Source organism: Astatotilapia calliptera, chromosome 20 (assembly GCF_964374335.1).
Source record: "Astatotilapia calliptera chromosome 20, fAstCal68.1, whole genome shotgun sequence".
In the NCBI taxonomy this organism is placed as follows: domain Eukaryota; kingdom Metazoa; phylum Chordata; class Actinopteri; order Cichliformes; family Cichlidae; genus Astatotilapia; species Astatotilapia calliptera.
Window position 1 is genome coordinate 1,491,960 of NC_137441.1, and position 20,165 is coordinate 1,512,124.

The 20,165-nt window shown below is 43.3% G+C and overlaps 3 protein-coding genes across 3 annotated transcripts; 2 read left to right on the plus strand and 1 right to left on the minus strand.

Annotated features, from left to right (window-relative positions):
* Nucleotides 1–2,879: 2,879 nt before the first annotated feature.
* Nucleotides 2,880–6,155, plus strand: LOC113013819 (galactose-specific lectin nattectin-like). The gene is made up of 6 exons (XM_080295071.1): nucleotides 2,880–2,965; nucleotides 3,130–3,224; nucleotides 4,981–5,078; nucleotides 5,203–5,337; nucleotides 5,628–5,739; nucleotides 5,912–6,155. Exons 1-6 carry the CDS (start codon nucleotides 2,880–2,882, stop codon nucleotides 6,001–6,003), a joined length of 618 nt encoding a protein of 205 aa, XP_080151197.1. The 3' UTR covers nucleotides 6,004–6,155.
* A 1,240-nt stretch (nucleotides 6,156–7,395) lies between these two features.
* LOC113013816 (rhamnose-binding lectin-like) lies at nucleotides 7,396–12,995 on the plus strand. Its single transcript, XM_080294458.1, has 15 exons — nucleotides 7,396–8,518; nucleotides 9,048–9,080; nucleotides 9,841–9,942; nucleotides 10,123–10,216; nucleotides 10,289–10,392; nucleotides 10,464–10,508; nucleotides 10,600–10,732; nucleotides 10,969–11,072; nucleotides 11,228–11,272; nucleotides 11,367–11,499; nucleotides 11,589–11,692; nucleotides 11,790–11,834; nucleotides 11,971–12,103; nucleotides 12,191–12,294; nucleotides 12,784–12,995. The coding sequence occupies exons 1-15, from the start codon at nucleotides 8,488–8,490 to the stop codon at nucleotides 12,807–12,809; spliced, it is 1,236 nt and encodes a 411-aa protein (XP_080150584.1). The 5' UTR covers nucleotides 7,396–8,487; the 3' UTR covers nucleotides 12,810–12,995.
* Nucleotides 12,996–13,657: 662 nt separating this feature from the next.
* On the minus strand, nucleotides 13,658–19,744 carry atp6ap1a (ATPase H+ transporting accessory protein 1a). The gene is made up of 11 exons (XM_026154959.2): nucleotides 19,583–19,744; nucleotides 18,786–18,912; nucleotides 18,368–18,442; nucleotides 18,085–18,278; nucleotides 17,625–17,665; nucleotides 17,407–17,492; nucleotides 17,165–17,314; nucleotides 16,648–16,805; nucleotides 16,417–16,467; nucleotides 15,937–16,174; nucleotides 13,658–15,161 (listed from the first exon to the last, which is right to left on the minus strand). The coding sequence occupies exons 1-11, from the start codon at nucleotides 19,708–19,710 to the stop codon at nucleotides 14,952–14,954; spliced, it is 1,458 nt and encodes a 485-aa protein (XP_026010744.2). The 5' UTR covers nucleotides 19,711–19,744; the 3' UTR covers nucleotides 13,658–14,951.
* Between the last annotated feature and the right edge of the window lie 421 nt (nucleotides 19,745–20,165).

The window sequence follows — 20,165 nt, forward strand, 5'->3', positions numbered from 1 at the left end:
TCCTCACATACAAGGTCTTAAATAATCAGGCCCCATCTTATCTTAATGACCTTGTAGTACCATATCACCCTATTAGAGCACTTCGCTCTCGCTCTGCAGGCCTACTTGTTGTTCCTAGAGTGTTTGGTCCCAACTATATGCTTTAGCAAAAAGGAAAGTTAAAAGTAGAGATAGTGTACAATGGTGCAGCTGCCATACAATGGCATGTTGTGTTGTTCAGGAACTTTCAACAGTTCTTCACACAGTCACAGTCAATGGAAACCTCTCTTTAAACACTTACAATATAATACTGTTGACTCAGCATCACAAACACTGTCTCGTTTGTGGTCTCTGACCAGAGAGACATGTGGAGATGTTCCATGTAAATATGAAAATTTTCCATACAAATATATTCCTGCTGTGTTCCTGCTGCACCCTGTTTTACATGTTGTTTATTCACATCCTGGTTTTTTCTTTTTCTCATACTTTTTCCATTCCAAACATCCAACATCCTGCACGTGAGAAGGAGGATACTCTGCTTTTCCATTGGCTGTGCTTTGCATGTACATCACAGGTGTTACTGAAACAGAGTGAATCCAGCAGCTCTGTGTTTGATCCTCCATCAGCTCTTCACTGTAATCCAGATCTCCTAACATGATGCTCTGCTCCGGACTCAGCAGCACACTGTGTGAGTACAACACACTGATCATCCTTTATTTATACATGAAATCAGCTGCACATGTTCAGTCTAATCCTTTTCTAGCTTTCCACTGTGCTGTACTGTGACATGCTTTTCTTTCTGCTTTATTGGATCAGTTCATCTAACATCCTAAATACATGTTTGCATCACCTCAGCAGGACAGTTAGGCTTCACAGAGTCCTGAGAGCAATTCATGGCTGATCATTTACTTTGAAGAGTTGAAGTCAAACTGTCAACACAAATAAGTTTATTGACAAAAGTTGGAAAGATGAAGAGAATAAATGTGTCATTGAAATCTGCTGTTTAGAAAGAGTTTCCAAAGAATCCAGGTGTGAATGAAAGCAGCAGCTTTCTCCTGTTTGCTTTTCATTTCTGTTTCATGTTTTGAGGTGAATTCAACTTGATATCAAACACACAGTCTGACACTGAGCTTTCTTTCTGTCTCTTTCAGTGCTGGCAGCAACCTGTTCACTCATCACTTCAGGTAAATGCTGTTTTACTGCTTCTTATATTCTGGTCACAAAGAGCCTTTCTGTGAACTTTCTCATTATTAGAGCTCACCTCTTCTTCTTCTGTCTGTAACTACTAAATATTGTATTTGTGTGATCTAAAATCTAAACTCTATCCTTCACACACACCTTTTTAAAATCTTATTTCTGTTCCCAGTGAAAATGAAATGAAACCTGTCTGGTGGCTGCTGGGCGGGTGGGTGGGGGGTGGGGGGGTTCTGGATGTTGTGGGGCTCCTTGTTGACATGTGAGAAAATCAGGGATAGAGGCTTTGGATTGCAATCCTTTAAATCAATTTTGATTTAAAGCAGACCTTCTCAAAGTGTGGGGTCCGCCCCCTAGGAGGGGGCACAGAGCCATTGCAGGGGGGTATGAAAAGGGGGGGGGCGGGGGGGGAGATACAAAACGCTTGGACACTGCTAGCACGGGGCGGCCACAGAAACGCAAAGCAGGAGATGAAGCATCGCTGAATATGTTTCCAAACCAACTTCATTCTGAGCCAAAGACGAGAAAATATGGTGAAGCAAATCTGCCCTTTGGCTTCACCTGCACAGGTGCTGAGGTCGGTCTCCCTGCAGAACTGGTTTCCCTGCGTCGGGAGCAGCGCTGGGCTCTTCAAATCACGGACAAACAGGATCCCACATTCTTGATCTTTAGTTCACAAACACTTGTTGTAATGACTAACTGCTCCTGACATGTTGGAGATGTTTGCTCTTTATACAGTAAAGTTACAGCAGGATACAAATAACATCAGGCTGATCCTGCCACGATTTGTTCCCTCGGTTCAAATCACGGACTAACAGGATCCCACAGCTGTTTATGTTTTTGAACCCATTTTGCTCAGAGAGACATTTTTTGACAAATGTATTGATGCAATGTTGAATATAGATAGATAATAACATAATAGATATTATGTCTCTGCACTCTTTACAAACTGTGATCTTTGTTGTCCACCCTGGAGCTAAATCAGCCAGCAGCTTCAGCAGACAGAGGTTACTGTAAGCTTCGCTGACACTAACCGTGTTTCACATCCATCAGGGAAAACTAAAGTAAGATGAGGGACCAGCTGTAGCTTCACCTTCAGCAAGAAAATGATCAACACATTCCCCATTAATTTATCAGAAATGTACAATTTATTTTTATTTCAGGCTTTATCAGAGCTCAAGTTTCTCCTCCTGTGACCCCCATATCCACAGGGAGAGTGGTCACCTCTAACGGCCTCAGTGTTCATCGCCTGAGCTGTGGTAAGATGGAAAATAGTGTCCAAGAATTCACTGCAGATCAAATTCAGACTCTCAGGCTAAATTCAACAAACTTAACAAGTATTGGATGAACTGTTTATAGTTTACAGCCTTTTTATGCACAGCTGCTTCTTTTCAGTTTAAATTGTATTTTCCTGATCAACAAACCAACAGTGCATTTATTCTTTAAAAAAGCTCTGAGGATGTTGGACTGTGTATAAAAGTTCAGAAACATTTGATGTAGATTAGAAACAAAAACACTGACTTAAAGTTTCCTCCTTGATCAGAGTTAATGTAATATCCACTGTGGTGGTGTACAGAGGTACAATCCTCATTATTTATGGATCTGCAGCATCTGAGTCTGAAACTGAAGCCTGAAACCTGGATTATTGCATGTTGTGTTGAGTTGTTCCTTTTCTCTCATACTGTGTCTGTATAACAGTGGGTGGAATGATCATTGTGAGGTCAGCTGAGTACAGATGTGGAGGTGGAGTAATCTGCTCTCACGGTGACGCTGTGAACAACGTGAGGAACAGGTGAGCACTGTGGGATGGTAGAAGTGAGCCTTTGATTCAAAAGAAGAAACAAACTAAAACCTGTTGAACAGCTTTACTCAAACTAACAGGAAGTAAATGATTACCTGAAAGTAACTTGTTTCATATCTTTGAGCTGAAAACCAGCTGTTTCTGTCTCCCTGCAGCTGTGATGGAAAAACCGAGTGTGACATAAAGTCAAACATTACTTATGATCCTGGAGTCTGCAAATACCTGGAGACCACCTACGACTGCTTGCCACGTAACGACTCTGTTAAACCTGTGATTAGAAATGACTGATGAACCCAATCTGTACATGAATGATTACAGTTTCTATGGGATCTGTGTCTGTTTCAGGCCAAAGTGTAATATGTCAAGGATCAACGGCAAACCTTCAGTGTGGTGAGAACACAGCTTCTCTTTCTTTGTACGTTTCCTGCAGTAAAAATATGTTTAGCTTTAGAAATTTGGCGCAGTTGATGGAAGCGACTTTTTACCACAGTGGACACCTGTTGATCCAGTTTGAAGGAAGTATCCATGAAAACTCCAAGATTCCTAACAGCATCAGTGAGGCGGTTAGCAACAGGCCCCAGTGTGCCAGTCAGTTGTCCCAGAAGCATATTTCTATCAAAAACAATAATTCCGTCTTCTTTTCATTTAAGGTAAGAGAGTCACATAGTAACCAGTCTTTGACATCCCCACAGAGGATGTAGTGAAGATGAAACATCCCCAGTCAAGTGGAGGTAGATTTGAATATCATCAGCACAGCAATGAAAAGAGACATTATGTTTTTCAAAAATGGAGCCCAGGGGCAGCATGTACAGAGAGAACAACACAGGACCCAGCACCGAGCCCTGGGGCACACCACAGCGAACAGGGGCAGAAGAAGAGGAATGTTTACCCACTGTGACAGAGAAGGACTTCTCTGAAAGATATGATTTAAACCATGAAAGAACATTTCCTGTAAGCCAACTACATGTTCTAACCTTGCCAAAAGAATATCATGATCGACCATGTCAAAGGTGACGTCAGATCTAATAGAAGTAAGACCGCAGAGCGCCCAGAGTCAGCGATTAGAAGGAGGTCGTTGAAAACTCCTAGTAGGGCAGTTTGGGTGCTGTGACGCGGTTTAAATCCAGACTGGAATTCATCAATGATACTGTTTATCTCTAAATGTGTCTGTAGTTGCTGAAGCACTATTCAAATCAAATCAAATTTTATTTATACAGCACATATTCAAACAACAATAGTGTTTCACAGTCAGTAAAAGCAGGAGACAATTAAAAGACACAATAAAACAGGACAACAAACAATAGGTAACAACACAACAAGCTAGAACAGCCAACTGGTTAGAACCAAAAGCCAATGTAAAAAGATAAGTTTTAAGACGTGATAGACTCGGCAGTACGGACATGAACAGGGAGGTTATTCCAGAGTCTGGGTGCCACGGTTGCAAGTGCCCGGTCTCCTCTCGACTTCATTCGAGACCCAGGTTGTGCTAGGAGCCTGTTTTCTCTAAAATGTGCTTTAAGTAATTTAAAGGAGGTTTGTGATTGTTGGAGCCTGTTCTCCTCAGGCAGGTCATTCCACAGTCAAAGGCCCTGATGGTAAAAGCACACTCACTGTTGGACTTAAACCTTGACCTTAAACAGGACCCACCGGAGGATCATGGGGGGTCAACATTCACGCTCTGCAGCTTTAAAGACCCAGATGTGATCAGTAGAAGTTAAAAGTGAAACATGCAAAATCACACAAACATGTGAATCTCTCTGTCCCGCTGTGGAGGCATCTGCTGTAAAATTAGAACATTAACTAAAGTAAATTATTATTAAACATTAATTACACTCAGTGTCACACTAAAGATTCACTGCTGCAGTGAGTCAGTTACAAAATTAACACATAAATAAATGTGTGTTTCTTATTAAATCTTTTCTAAGCTGAAGTTCATGGTGAAGTTTCAGAAGTTATTTTTTCTTTTGAGGAATTTTTAATTTGATTATTGACCTTTTAACTTTGCGTTCATGCTGCAGCTTCTTCCTGCCCTGCTGGTTGGACTTGGTTTGGAGGTCGCTGTTTCATCTTTAAAAGCAGCTTGAAGACCTGGACTGATGCTGAGGTACATCAGGAAATAACAGCAGCTGTCGCTGCATCACTGATGATATAAAGACTTTCTGTCTTTGACTGATTTTAAATGCATTCTCACACTTTTCATCTTCTGTGCACCTCATCTTCCTCCTCAGTGTTCCTGTCAGACACTCGGTGGAAATCTGGCCTCATTCCACAGCACAGATGAGTACACCTCCATCAGAGAGCTCACTCGCAAAGCAGCAGGGTCGTATCCGACAGCTTGGGTTGGAGGCAACGACAGAGAGACTGTAAGTGTTTCACAGATAAAGAGGATGAGCTGCAGCTGTTTCTGATATTTCATATGTTTCTCTTCATATTCATCAGTTTGATTCAAAGGTCAACATGTGACAGACTGATTAATCAGGACTTTGTTCCTGGAGACAGATGTTGCTGTTGACTTGACTTTTCTTTTCATTTTTTACCTGCACAAACAAAATGAACCTTCGTTGTGTTCGAGTGGTGTAAGAGGTCTCATGTCTGCACTCTCAGCATAGATGCATCAAAGTACATCAGAACAAACTGAACTTTATTCTTCCAGGAAACTGTGTGGAAGTGGAGTGATGGTTCCCAGTTTGACTTCACAAACTGGGGTAATGGACAACCAAACAACTATGGAGGAGGTCAAGATTGTATGGAGATAAACTGTGAAGGTACAAACTGAAAGTGGGCCTGTTGATGAAATGTGTTTGGTTTTTATATTGACTGAAGTCATGTGATCTTAGGTCTTTATAAGAACTGTGTTTGTTCTTTTTACATTAGAGAAGAAGAAAACATTTACAGCACAGACCTCTGATTTTATTTCTTTATTTTGATTCTTTACAGGAGATTATGTCAACGACCAAGAGTGTGACTCACAGAGAGGGTTTGTTTGTGTCAGAGACACAAACTGCTCCTTCGTGTCCTCACACGTCTGACATGATGATGTCACAGCCTCACTGCTGATGTCACTTCCAGCAGGATGTCAAGCCTCGATGACATCACTGCTGGATTCTGTTGATAAATATGATTTCATATCACAATAAACAGGAAAATAAATTCAATAAATTTAAAGGAACTGAAATGTTGACCTGAAAGTGAGTCATTCATGCTTCAAATCATCATCTGATCATTTTAATAAACCTCAAAATGCTTTCTGTCTCCCTGCAGCTGTGATGGAAAAACCTGTGTGACATAAATACACCATCAGTACTTCTGATGCTGACAACTTAAGTTTAAATCTAAAGAAAAGCAAATATCGCAGTGAATTGATGCAACGTTTGCAGTGAGCCAGTTTTTTGTGTGTCTGAATTATTAATAGCCTTTGATATCATTGTTATTCATAGTTCCTGTCTCTGTGCCTCCTCTGTGCTGTGTCATGCTATGTTCTCGTGTCTGTTCGTCCCCAGTTCAAAAAGCGCAGCAGGTTCCACTTCAGCACTTTAACTGCTGTTTGCACTTGTGGGAACTGTGAGAACATAACTCCCCTCAGACGTGTCAAAGCAAAAGTAACGAGTCTGTTTTGAACATGTAAGCAGTAGAAAGTGCAGAAATGTGTGTACAAATGTGGGGAGTAAAAGTACACTGACAAAGTATTTGTATTTCATTACTTCCTTCTGGATCAGAGATGTCAAAGTCATCTTACATGGTGGGCCACATACAGCTTTGATCGACCAGTGAAAGTCGTCTTTGTGTCAGTTAAACAAGTTTAACTCTACATTTAATCCTGAGATATCTTAACATAAGAAAAAGACGTTTCAGCAGCGTCTCAGTTTTTCTACATGATGAAGAAATGCTGCTGCAGTAAAGACGTCTGTCAGCACGACTGTAAGAAATAAATGTGTGATTACAGAGGAAGTTCTGGGAGCTGTCTGTCCAGACTGTCCTGTAATTATTAAACAAAGTTTCTGTTCACAGAAAATGTTGTTTGAGCCGCTGTAAGAAACAGACATTTCTATAGTTTACAGAGGAAAAACAGGAACTCTCAGTAATTGTGATTTTATTACTCTGGTGCAGCATGAAGGGCCGCGGGGGAAACTTATAAACTTATGGAAACACAAAAGTGCAAAATGTATCCCATCCATCACATTTCCCAAAGCCATCCAGTGGGTGGAGTAGTCGCCCGTCTAATTTTGGCCCCCAGACCTTATGTTTGACGCCCCTGACGTAGATCGTCCTCCTCAGCACTTCTTCCACCGTTACACAGCAGCTCGGCTCTTTCCTCGTTTTATTGACTTCCTTTGAGAAACTTATGAATCTCTTTCAGTTCTGCGCTTTTTAACAGAGCTGCTGACACATTATTCCAGCTGTCTGATGAATTCATTTTGTTTTTATGTAATGAAATTGCAAACGTGTCACTCTGTAACACTGTTTCTGGCTCCTTGTCTCTGCAGAGAGCCGAGGAGCCTGATGATGATTCAGAGGTTTGCTGCTAGCTTTCACACAAACACACAGATACGTGTTTTCACAGCAGGATGTGATATCCGTCTGTCACAGTGTTCATGCAGCTGTTTCACAGATAACCTCAGCTGCTGTTCTCCATCCAAACGCTGCCGGAGCCTTTATTTAAGCGCTTGTTGCTGATTGGACGTGGGCCTTTCACCTGCTCCACACTCTTATTTTAAATCCAGAGGCGACCACGGTTGGACTTTTAGCTCCTGGACTGTGGAACGGCCTCACTCGGCCCGTCGGGGTGATTCTGTGAAAACCACCTTGTTTTAGTTTATGCTTGATTATCGTGTCCTTCACTTCTGCACGTGAACGTGTGAACGTGCGCTCGTGTTTGTGTCAGTATGTTAAGACTGTGAAACACTGCGGCTGAACCGAGTGTTTCAGAGACGATGACCAAAGCTCCGCGTGAAGGACGAGCTGCCAGCGGTCACGACGTCTCTTTTCTGTCACATCGTGATAATTCTGAATAAACGCTGATGGTTAATGAAACTGTACAACAGTCATGGTTAAAGTGATGATCACAGCTTGTTGACCGAAGGCCTTTTAACCACCTGTGATGATCTGAATGCTGGGGGGTGTCCCACAGTCCGAGGTGCATTTATGCAGCTTTTAAAAGGATTTCCTTCTTTAACTGATTCAACATCTCAGTCTGAGAAAGAAAAGGCTGTTTTGTGTTGTGGCTCCATCTTCTCGAGCCACGATCCAGTTCAGGGTCGTGGGGGGGCCTTGAGCCAATCCTGGCTGACACTGGGCGAGCTGCGATTGGCTTCTATAATCGTTTCTTATTGATAGCAGTTTAGTTTTCTCCTTGGCTCTGCTGCACCTGATAAGCATTGGATTCTCATTTTTCCATTGGCTGCTTGTTTTGCACGTCGGTAAAAGTTCTCAGCTAAACGGCGTAAATACACCAAGGTCTCCGTCCGACCCGCCATCGGCTCAGCTCGCCACCGACAACCAGACCTCCGAACACGATGCTCTGCTCCGGACTCAGCAACACGCTGTGTGAGTAGCACACACTGATAATCCTTCATGCAGAAATGCACGTGTGCTCGCTTTGCTGCAGATTCTACTTTCATAGAGCAAATAATCAAACAGCTCTGTAGATACACGTGTTTATTGATCAGACGATCAGGGTTCATGTGCTGCCTGAAAATAATCAGAGGGTAAGAAATGGTTTATGCAGGATGGCTTTTAAGCTGACAGGATGGGAATACAATTCTGCTGTTAAATAATTCAAAGTCATTGAATAGAAATAACTTTATTAAAAAGCTTCAAATGTTTCCAACATTCTTACAAGAGACAAACATCTTTAATCTAAATGTTTATTGGAAGGAGCTCTGACATCATCTCATGTTGTTGATAAAATCATTTGTGCAGATGCTGAGCTGCACTGACAGCGAATAGAAATATGATCGGGGTCGCTGACCTTTTACTGCAGTTTTCTTCTTTTTTCATTCGATATCATTTCATGTGTGAGTTTGGAGACGAACCAAACTCAGTCTAACACTCAGGTTTCCTTCTTGTTTTTCAGTGCTGGCAGCAACATGTTTACTCGCGAGTTCAGGTAAAAGTCTGTTTTTGTGCTTCTCTGTTACCTGGTTTATTCTCATTAATGGACATTTTTAAAAATGATCCTCACCTTTACTTCTCTGCCCCTGAGCTGCAGGCCTGGCTCATCGTGGGATTTGGAAAGTAGTGGGGATATAAATCTGGCAGATTTGAATAAACTGTGAGATTAATGTGTTTTTCAGTCCACATGAGCAGGTGCACGCTCTTAGACAGCATCAAAGGTCAAAGGTCAGACACTTACAGAAACTCTTAGAAGATTTAAGCTCCTATTTGAATTTTAACACAGATCCAATCAACATTAAATTATCTGTGGAAAAGTTTCATTTACCACAAACACGGCAGGAACACCTGCCCACTACCCCCCACTCTAAATCACACTCGTGTCTGCCTCGATTCAACGCCGTCACTCTCACCTCGTCACGTGACTGTTGCAGCTTTCAGAGACAGAAAAGCCGTCAGACCGTCGGTTTGTGCTGTGACTCTGCGTCAGTCAGCTGACTCCATGGCGGCGCTAACTGTTCAGCAGGAGGAGACGAAGAGCACAAAATAAAGATAAATGAATCAGTGAAGGAGAGAGAGCCTCAGATAAGGTCAGACGTTTAGTCTCTGCTCCCAGCAAACAGCCAGGCTGTCCTTGAGTCTCATCGTAGAGTCAAAACAGCAGACAGAAGCCGTCGGCTGACCCCCCCCACACACACCATCAGCTGTGAGCTCATACCCACTCTGCTTTTTTAACTCTTTATTTTTCCCTCCAGGTGTAACCCGAGCCAAACGTTTTGTCCCGTCCACTGCGACTGCCATATCCAGCACCAGAGTGATCACCTGCGACGGCCACCTGGTCCAGCACCTGTGCTGTGGTAAGGCAGACACAGACTGTATGTAAAGGATGGCTATAGATTTAAAAGCCAACACTAAAGAACCCTAAGACTAAATTCTTTTCATGTCCAGCTGGGGGCGACACCTGCGATTGTAAAATCCATCCATCTCTGCTCTGAACCTCTCTAATCTCTGCTTTTGTGTCATACTGCGTGAAACAGAGAGCGGCGTGATCGTTGTGGAGTCAGTCGAGCACACATGTGGAGATGAAGAACACTGCTCTCAGCACCACAAACTGAAGGCCATCAAGAAGAGGTGACCACTGTCGGTAACAAACATTTGCAACAATAACACGATCACGTCAGTGAGCTCCATCTCTCCCCACAGCTGTGACGGAAAGAAAACGTGTGACATAGACATCCAGATCTTTGGTACTCCTGTTCCCGGCGCCTGCAAATACCTGGACACCACCTTCGCCTGCTTCCCAGCAGGTCTGTATCTGGATACTTCCAAACTCTGCCCGTGAGTTGTTACAGTTTGTGACGCGGTGTTTCTCTTTCAGTCCACAGCACAGCGTGTGAAGGATCCAACGCAAACCTTCGGTGTGGTGAGTGGGGCAGTTCCTCTGCGATTCAGGTGGATTTGTTTCATTGATGTACAAACATGGTGCTGATTTAACACGGTGAACTCTTCCTCAGATGAAGGAGAGGCTATAGTCGTCTACTGGGCTGACTACGGGCGCCGCGATACGACCACATGCTCTCAGCATCGTCCAACCCACGAGATCCAAAACGCCCATTGCCCCAATCCCACCACTAAAGTCGCTGACAGGTACCGAGGCTCGTTCTTCCCTCAGCCCGACGCAGATGTGACTGAACACTTCACAGTTCATCCTGCTGCTTCTATCAGCAGTCACCTCGTCCCACTGCACCACACAGATGATGTGCTAAATGTTTCTCTTCCCAGGTTACAGGTTAACCCTGGTTTCCCAAACTGTGCACACTGGTTTAGATGTTTCCTGACAAAGTATGTAAAGCCTCTGTTGACTCACTCACCTGCTTTCACAGCTGTAACGGGAAAAGCAGCTGCATTATTGAAGCGAGCAACTCAGTGTTTGGAGACCCGTGTCCAGGCACCTACAAGTACCTGGAGGTGGCCTACGACTGTGAGCGTAAGTACCTCAGAGTCGTAACAGAGCTCCAACGTGCCCTCGGGACACTTTGCTGCAGAGCTTTGGTCCCTACGAACATGTTTTGAGTGGATTTTTGAATCACAGTGATGAAATCTGTAGATGAATTTTTAGTTTCTAATTTGCTTCCTCATCAGTGCACACCGTAGCATGTGAAGGGTCTCAGGCAAACCTTCATTGTGGTGAGAACACACGTCATACTTTTGTATCGTTGGTGGATTGGTTCGATAGAAACCCAAACACAGTTATAGTTTAACTCCATGAACACTTCCTCAGATGACGGACACATTATCGCCGTCCACTGGGCTAATTACGGACGCCGCGATACGACCACGTGCTCTTACCAGCGTCCAGAATGTGAGATCCAGAATGCCCGATGCATCAATCCCACGTCTAAAGTAGCTGACAGGTACAGAGGCTCGATCTTCACTCAGCCTTACATCTTCACTCAGATGTATTTCCAGCCTCGGCCGACTCACTCATCGTCTGCTTTCACAGCTGTAACGGGAAAAGGAGCTGCATTATCGAAGCGAGCAACTCAGTGTTTGGAGACCCGTGTCCAGGCACCTACAAGTACCTGGAGGTGGCCTACGACTGTCCGTGTAAGTGCCTTGAGGCTTTGATACCTTCAAAATATGGTCAAAGACAAATCTGTGCTCGAGAGATTAATCTGCATTTGGAAATGTGTTTCTTTTTCAGTCCACAGTATCACATGTGAACATTCCTATGCAAACCTTCATTGTGGTAAAGTTGCTTCTTTTCTATTCATCGTTTAAAACTGTGGTGATTTCATGCGATAAAAATAAAACATGCAAGTGAAAAAGAACTGATATATCAATAATAACAGGCTGATAGTTTAACAGTGTGAATTGTTCTTCAGATGAAGGACACGTTATAGTCGTCCTGTCGGCTGAATACGGCCGCGATGACTCGACCACGTGCTCTTACAAACGTCCTCCCGCTCAGCTCAGTAACACCCAGTGCTCAATTCCCACCAGCAAAGTAGCCGAGAGGTACAGACGCCGAGTCTCTTTACACTTTCTCCCTGATGACTCGAGTATTTAGAGCCTCTGCTCACTCACTCTCATTTACATTCACAGCTGTAACGGCAGAAACAGCTGTTCCATCAAAGTAAGGAACTCTATGTTTGGAGACCCGTGTCCAGGCACCTACAAGTACCTGGAGGTGGTCTACACCTGCGAGAGTAAGTGCCTCAAAGACCCTTTGAACGACTCCTGAACAGCTCAAATCTCTGCAGACACCAGAAAACCTAAAATCATGTGTACTCACGCTTACAAAGCTACGCATCAAAGCTCGCCTATTTTTCAGTAGATGGGACTTTATGCGCTCAAATTGTGGACATAAATATTTTGTACTTGCAAATCAGGTTTTAGGTCCAATCAGAGGTTCTCTGATTGGATTGTTAAATTTGTGATTGACATGACATTGGCCAATCAGATGAAGGAAGAAAAATAGGGTCAACAGTTTCACACATATTTTTTGGCTAAGTCCACACGCAAATAAATAAAAAAAATAAATAAATAAATAAATAAATAAATATATATTTATTTATTTATTTATTTATTTTTTTTTTTAAACGCACATACAAAAGTACAAAATATTTATGAGGACAATTTGAGCCCATAGGACTTGATATGAAACTCTTTGTGAAAATAATTTGTTTTCTTTGCAGATGTGATTGAAGAAGAAAATCCATGAAATCAATAAAACACCATGTTTGTGCTTCAAATGGAACGATTATCCAATCAGTAGTCATTAGGTAGATAAATCCAATGCAACACGTGGCCTGCAGGACAGTCAGGCTGTCGACAGATGATTGAACGTCAAACTGATTAAACGTCTCATAATTTTTCCTTCTTATTACAAAATAAAATTAATCGACCAGCCCTGCCTCAGCGTTGTGTTTAACATTATAGGTGTCCATCCCATAATTCATGGACAGGATGCTGTGTGCTGAACATGTGAATGTGTTAGTGTCACTGCAGAAGGCAGTCAGACAAACACGACTCCGGCAGATGATTTCAGCCCAAACTAATAAAGACCCCGCCCCAAAGTTAACGTGTTACCATGGTGATCTGGTTAGGAAAAAACAAAACTTTAAGCTCAACATACTGAGTAAAGTCCTTAATGTCAGTCACTGCATGGTGTGTGGCCTTACTGAGGTCCTCAATAACGTGACCTGTAAACGTGCCACTCTGAACATTTATACACAAAATCAAACAACTCCATACAAAACCACTGTAACATGTGCACATTCTGAATATCTAAACACGGTGACAGCATAACTACACTTTGAATTTAGATTACGCCGTAGCCTTGTGAACGTTCGCTTTGTTTTATACGCTTAGTTGTTTATTTAGTTGTGTGAAGGGAACTCGCAAAGTAAGACTTTCTTTGCTCAGCGTAACTATTTGTGTTTTGCAGTCTTCTTCTGATCTGCACTAATGCTCCCTCATCTCAGCACAGGCGTCTTTAAACTGTGAGCCCTGTTCTCTTCAGACGGCCTGCGAGCGCTTCTGAGACAGACTGAAATTAAACACTCGAGCTTCGCCATCTTCACAGATGTTTTATTGGAGGTCACAGCAGCACAGGACCAAACATAGACGATGCTCATCATGGAAAAAACAGACAGAATTCCACATTGAACAGGTTTCAGTGCACTTCAGTAATAAACACAAAAATCAAGTAAAACTACTCGGACTGGAAACTTTAATGCTTCATTATCAGCTTTTTCCTCAAATTGATGGAGAATGTTGGAGTTAATAAATAGAGTGGAAATGATTCCTTTAGCATCCATAAACAGAGCGGGCTCCCTTCAGTCAACATCTACACCTCACTGGTCAAATAATGTAAACACAAACACACTAATTACATCAGTTTCACCAACAAATAACTTTTTCTATAACGTACATTTGTTCCTGTATGTACAGTCGTCCCTTTCCTGTGTTAAATGAATCCAGCCTGAGGACTGGGCTCAGTTTACGCCTCAGGTGTTTTTGAAGGATTTTTCCAGAGTCCTCACAGAACAAAAGCTGCACAAACTGTTCAAATTAAACTGTTTCAGTCCGGGCCGAGACTACATGCACAGGACCACGAGTGCATCAGAGGGAGCACAGAGAGTGAGAGCTGTGCTGCTGATGTATGCAGATGTTAGCAGGTTTTTATCCCTGCAGCCTCAGACTCAGCTGAGAAACAGCAAACAATAAAAAACAATTATACGAGCTCATATTACATGAAGTACAGGAAGGTTTAGGTTTTCCATTTTAGGATCATATTAATGCTCAATAAGTAAGTAAATAAATAAATGTAAATAATTCTCAACACAACTTTGGACCCTCGAGCAGTACAGCCAGTGTACAGCCCTGTGATCATCACCAAACAGACGTGTGGCTGAGAAGTTCCTGCTGATGTTAGCTGAGGTCACGGTCACACTGTCATGGAAGGTCTCAGGTTTGAGACCCTGCTGTCACATCATCCCTTCATATTACAGACTGTAGCTGATTTACAGTGAACACAGTCCAGGATAAAGTTTGGAGGATCACCCAAAGATTTGTTCATGTTCTACATGAGTCCGTGTGTGTTTCTCAAAGATCATTAAGGAGTTAATTTGGAGGCAGGACTCTGGAAAAGCATCCAGCCTACAGAGGCTGACACATGAGGACAAACTGAGGCCAGCTTCAGCCCATATTTCAAATATAAACGGACACATTTATGTACCAGTGAATAAAACCTTATTATGATCGCACTGAATAATGCCCAAATACAGATGGAAGGGGGGAGGAGTGGAAGCATTGCAGTGAGAGGACAGAGTGGAGGGTGGACAGGTGTGGTGCAGGTGTGTTACTCTGTCTGTGGCACAGAGATGGCCGGGCCTTTGGGATCATCAAAGCGGTCCATCGTGCGCAGCTGCATGATCATGTGCAGGCCGTAGGTGAGCACCAGGACCATGAGCAGACTGGTGATCAGACCCATCCAGATCCCTGGGGAGAAGAAGCCGGCGCAGTCGCTGGCGTACGAGAATTCACCACCGCTCACGTTAAAGCCCTGAATCTGACGGCGAGAAGGAGAAGGGGTTCAAAATGTGGCGTTTGCTTCATTTCAGACTCACATAACAGGCCAGAAATCTCACTGACATACTCATATGTTTATAAGTAAATATTTTTTTTAAATCTATTTATTTATTGAATGAATAGATGCGCTTCTTTGGGGTTGTGTGAGGAAGCATCATAAATATTTACAAGGGGCCGGGTTTAGCCGGGCCGTGACGTAGACAGGAATCCTAGTATACTAGGACACGTGTCCAGAATAAACTGAAACACGGGGAGAAGTTTCACCTACAAAAATGAATCCATTTCACTAATTCAGCCCAACTGATGAGCTGAGGGGGGCTGAGCCATGCTTTACGGCCTTTGGACCAATGAAGACGAGCGGGGATGTGAAAAATTAGCCTCTGTAGCTCAGAGTGTGTATTATGTGTTTTATCCTATTGTAAAGTGTCCTTGGGTGACTTGAAAGGCGCTCATTAATAAAATGTATTATTATTATTATTATCATCATCATCATCAGACGGCAGGAAGGCCGGCCACCATTACAAATAAAGTGTGTGCTAATATTTTTATTTCATTTGTAATTTTAGCTTCCAGCTGTTATAAAACCAGTATAATCCAGTTCAAACCAGTATTCTTCTGCAATTATAATTAATATGGTCTGAAAGTCGCTCTGCTCATTGCTGTCAGCACATGCAGACATCCAACAGAGGAACCATTTTACACCTGACATCTTATGTTGGATTTTTATTATATCACCAAAGACCAAACAATCTTACCTGGAAGTCTTCAAAGGAGACCCTCCACTGATTGGCTGGGTCTTTGGATGTGCGCGGGATGAGCAGCGGCCACTGGAAGCTGGTGACGGACTCGCAGCGGTACGAGTACTCGGCGGGAGCGTAAATGTTCCTGCTGCCGTTAAACGTGGCTTTGGTACCGTCGTACTCCAGCTCCACGGCGTCCAGCGTGAACCAGTGCCGTGCCGACACCTTGTAATTCCGCTGACTCAGAGCAAAGCTGAAAAACACCAACGAGCAGAGCATCAAATATCTTTAACAGCAAAACAGGAAGTTTTCAAGAGTGCAGCAGGACTGATAAATGTAAAAGTATAGATATAATATAATAATGCATATGTGTGTGTGTGTGTGTGTGTGTGTGTGTGTGTGTGTGTGTGTGTGCGTGCGTGTATTCATATCTTTATGGGGACCAGAAACAGGAAGTTTACTACACTTTTGGGGACCAAAATCCTGGTCACTTACATCAGTTTGAAGCTGCGGTGGTTCAGCACGTTCTTATAATTCAGAACCAAACTGAAAGAAAAAAAACTCACGTTAAATTTACACCCGCAGCAGCATTTCATGAAAAACAAAACATTTTAAAACATTTGAATTTCAGACTCCAGTTTGAGCGGCGTCAGAGCTAAGTGATATTCACATCACAGCATGAATGATTGTTTTTACATATTGTATTATGTCACAGGTAAAAAGCACCTGGCTTTGGTTTTGTCGCAGCTTGAGCCGTCGAGGTTGGGGGTGACGTCTTCTCCAAAGGTGGACGGGGTGAGGTCGTGCTCCTCCCAGCGACCGCTGCGCAGGATGCTCACCGACAGGCTTTTAGCCCACAGCAGGATGCAGCTGTTCTCCCCCTCCTGCAGAATAACCAGTGAACAGAAAGGTTCTCCTTACAATGGCATCTGGATTTTCTGCCACAACATCTTTGACGTCAGCGCCACCCTGTGAGCTGCCGACCCAAGTTTCAAATTAGTTTGAGAATATTCTGGATTTTTATTGCAAATCCAACATCGTGTCAATGTCAGCGCGTTAACTTCATTCATGACTTGAAAGTTCTGATTTTGCTCTGCAACAGTTTGTTGTTGGTGGGATTTACAGTGAAACAGAAAACAGCCTTTAGGAAAAAGAGTTCAAATGAATAAATAATCACGATTACAAATATGAAATGATTTAAGGAAGCAGAGTCAAAGTCCTGCTCAGGTATCTGTGACTCCACCTTGAACTCGACAGGTGGGTACGTTTCAGCCCTCTCCTGGGTCCTCCGCTGCTTCTCCCGTTCTCTACCCCTCTCCTTGTGTCCCCCTCTGACCTGCAGCAGCGAGCGCCCCCCACCCAGACCGGCCTCCACAGAGAGAGACGCTGCCTCCTGTGTAGAAAAAGAAAGATGGAGGGAGGGGGGCAGGTATGACAAATGGCTGCAAACATGTATAAATGTTTCTGAATGAGACTCGGACTCACCCTGGAGGGCCGCAGGGCGGTGTAGATAGCCGTATACGGAACAGACTGCGACTTCATGATGTTCAGCACCTGACCAATCACTTCATCTGAAAAACACGCGTCACAGAGAAAACAGTCACAGGAAAAGATGGCAAATAAAAAGCTCACAGATGATTGTGAGAATCGCATGCTTCAGAGTCTGAGCTTCACAGTCACTGGGTCAGATTAAACAGACTCACCGTTTCCACTGAGAATCTCTTTCGCTGACAAGAGATCAGCTCTGAAACGACAAACGAGGCCAGGAAGGATGGATGAGTCTTAATGTCTTTGGAGGAGAGGCTTCAGTGTTTTTAAAGCTCATCCAGATGAAGTGTGTGGGTTATTTCCCTTCTAGAAAATTACCTCTTTAACTTTACCGTGCGACGTTTGAGAAATTGAATTTCAATTTTTAGAAAACGTACAAACAGCGACATCAAGGCCCGTTTAGAAACCATTATAACAGGATCAAAGCCTGTGGAGGACATGACCACAGCTGTTCTATGTGAACTCAGTTCACTGAGCTCAAAATGAGCAAAACTACCAGCTGCAGTCCAAGACAGAGGATGACTGATCATATCATTTGTCACAAAGTAACTGGCAGTATAAAATGTTTACAGCAGGAAATCCCATTAACGGTTAATTATTGAACAGTCAACAGACCCGATGCCGTAGGGCAGTCTGAACACGAGCAGAGCAGGCGACGAGGCGTTCAGTCTCAGCTGGCTCAGCGTCTCAGGGTCCAAGTACAGAGGGGAGGTGTCCAATTGGTCCTGCAGCTGGCCAATCACTGCATTGGATGCAGGCCAGGAAACAGCAGGTAAAACCAGAGAGGAGGATGATGACATCAGAGCTCCCTGTGACAGAAGAAAAACCATGAGTGACCGACACACACCTGAGAGTAAACCGGAAACGTTCTGTTTGGTTTGTTTCATCGTGATAATACCTCCAGGTTTGGAAACACATTATCCTGCTTGTTTCCAAAGGCTCCTCCATACATGGTGAAGTCCTCGATGCTCATCTGAAGACCGAGAGGAAAAACAATGAGTCATAAATGTTTTAGACCACAGAGAGCAAAGAGAAACTGTGAGAGACGGTTTTAACCTTCAAACACTGCTGACCTGTGAGGCCGTCTGCCATTAGTTTTAAAAGTCTTGACCAAATTAAATAAAGAAATACCAAAACTTGAAGAGTTCTGATAAATGCGAAAAGGCTACATGATCATGCACATGAACGGGGCGGGGCCATATAAGAGCAAACGAGACGAGGAGCATTTGTGCTTGTGTTTAGCTTTAGTGCCTCAGAAGAAATAAAAAAAAAATAAAAAAAAATCAAGGACACTCAACAACAGCGTGAGGGTTTACCTTGTCCTGAAGGAAGAGGACTATGTTATGTGGTCCGACGTCCAGAGCTTTCTCCAGGTAGGAGGCCAGCTGCTGCTGCCCAACGATGTGCCCGGCTGTTGGAGGAGCCTGAGCTGGCAGGGAGATGCTGCAGGAGACACCAAGCACAGGTGGAGGAGTCATGAAGTGCTGCTACATAACAAGAAGAGTCCTCTACCAGACAGAATTTGATGGATTCACAGTGAAGCGGTTTTATTATTGTCGTTTCAACCATCTGCAAGAACCTATACGGCCTTTAATGAGAGAGGACCAAATTATCTGCAGATAAACCTGCATCACGTCAAACAGCACATTCCTGATTTTCTTGCAGATACAGATGATTGAATATTATTAAAACAGGAGAAAAACCCAAGCACTTCACAATGTGAACTTCTCACATCCGAAGACCCTCATCAAAGGCCGTCAAATACATAATTTATTCGTTTTTACAGTATGAAAGCCTTTGATAACACATGCTGCTCTGTCTTCTGTGTGTCAGGCAGCACAGACAGATGCAGGAGTGTTTGCTAGCTGTCAGGTGGACTGCACCCGTCACTCATTGGGCCTGCAGGATATTCTCATGTCACGTTCTCTGACTTAACCTCGTGTTTCAGCCAGTCCGCTCAAATTAAACGTTTTCCGGGCCGTGTACTGTGGTGACGAAGCAGAGAACATAGTTTTTGTCCGCTGTTTGTCTCACGGCTAACCGTTAGCCGCTGAGGTCGCAGAAGGAGCCGCGGAAACGGGACCAAAATCAGTAAAACTTCACGGCTACGCACCTTCCGCTGGTCCACAGCAGGAGCGGCACCTGCTCGTCGCAGCTCGCCAGCTTCAACACGTTCAATAAAGCGAGAAAAACGGCCACAGCCGCAGTGATGCGCCGCCGCTGCAGTGCCCCCGCCGCCATCTTTACAGCCTCTGACAGCACGCTCGTGACGTTTCACGAGATCACTTGACCAGATCACGTGACAAGACGGCGCAGCGGCGGATGTGAAAAAGGAATTTTTATTTTTACTTCAAATGTATCAACGTTTTAATATTCTATTATTTGTAAGTGTTGTTTTATTTTGCTAATATTAGACACAATGTAGTAATGGCAAATAACCATGATTTATTGTTCACGTGATACTATTATTTCAATGTCATTTAATGTTATTAAATGTTTTTTTTTAAATACAAATACAAGTATTATTTACTGTAACAGATATATTGGAAACCGTAATTCCCTTCGACATGTCCAATTAATCATCCAAAGTGAGAATATTAATCTTCTTAAAAATGAAGTTCTACAAAAATATGGAAACATTCACGATTTAGCATAAACTGGTCATCTTTAGTGGCTTAATGTACACTTTGTCTACA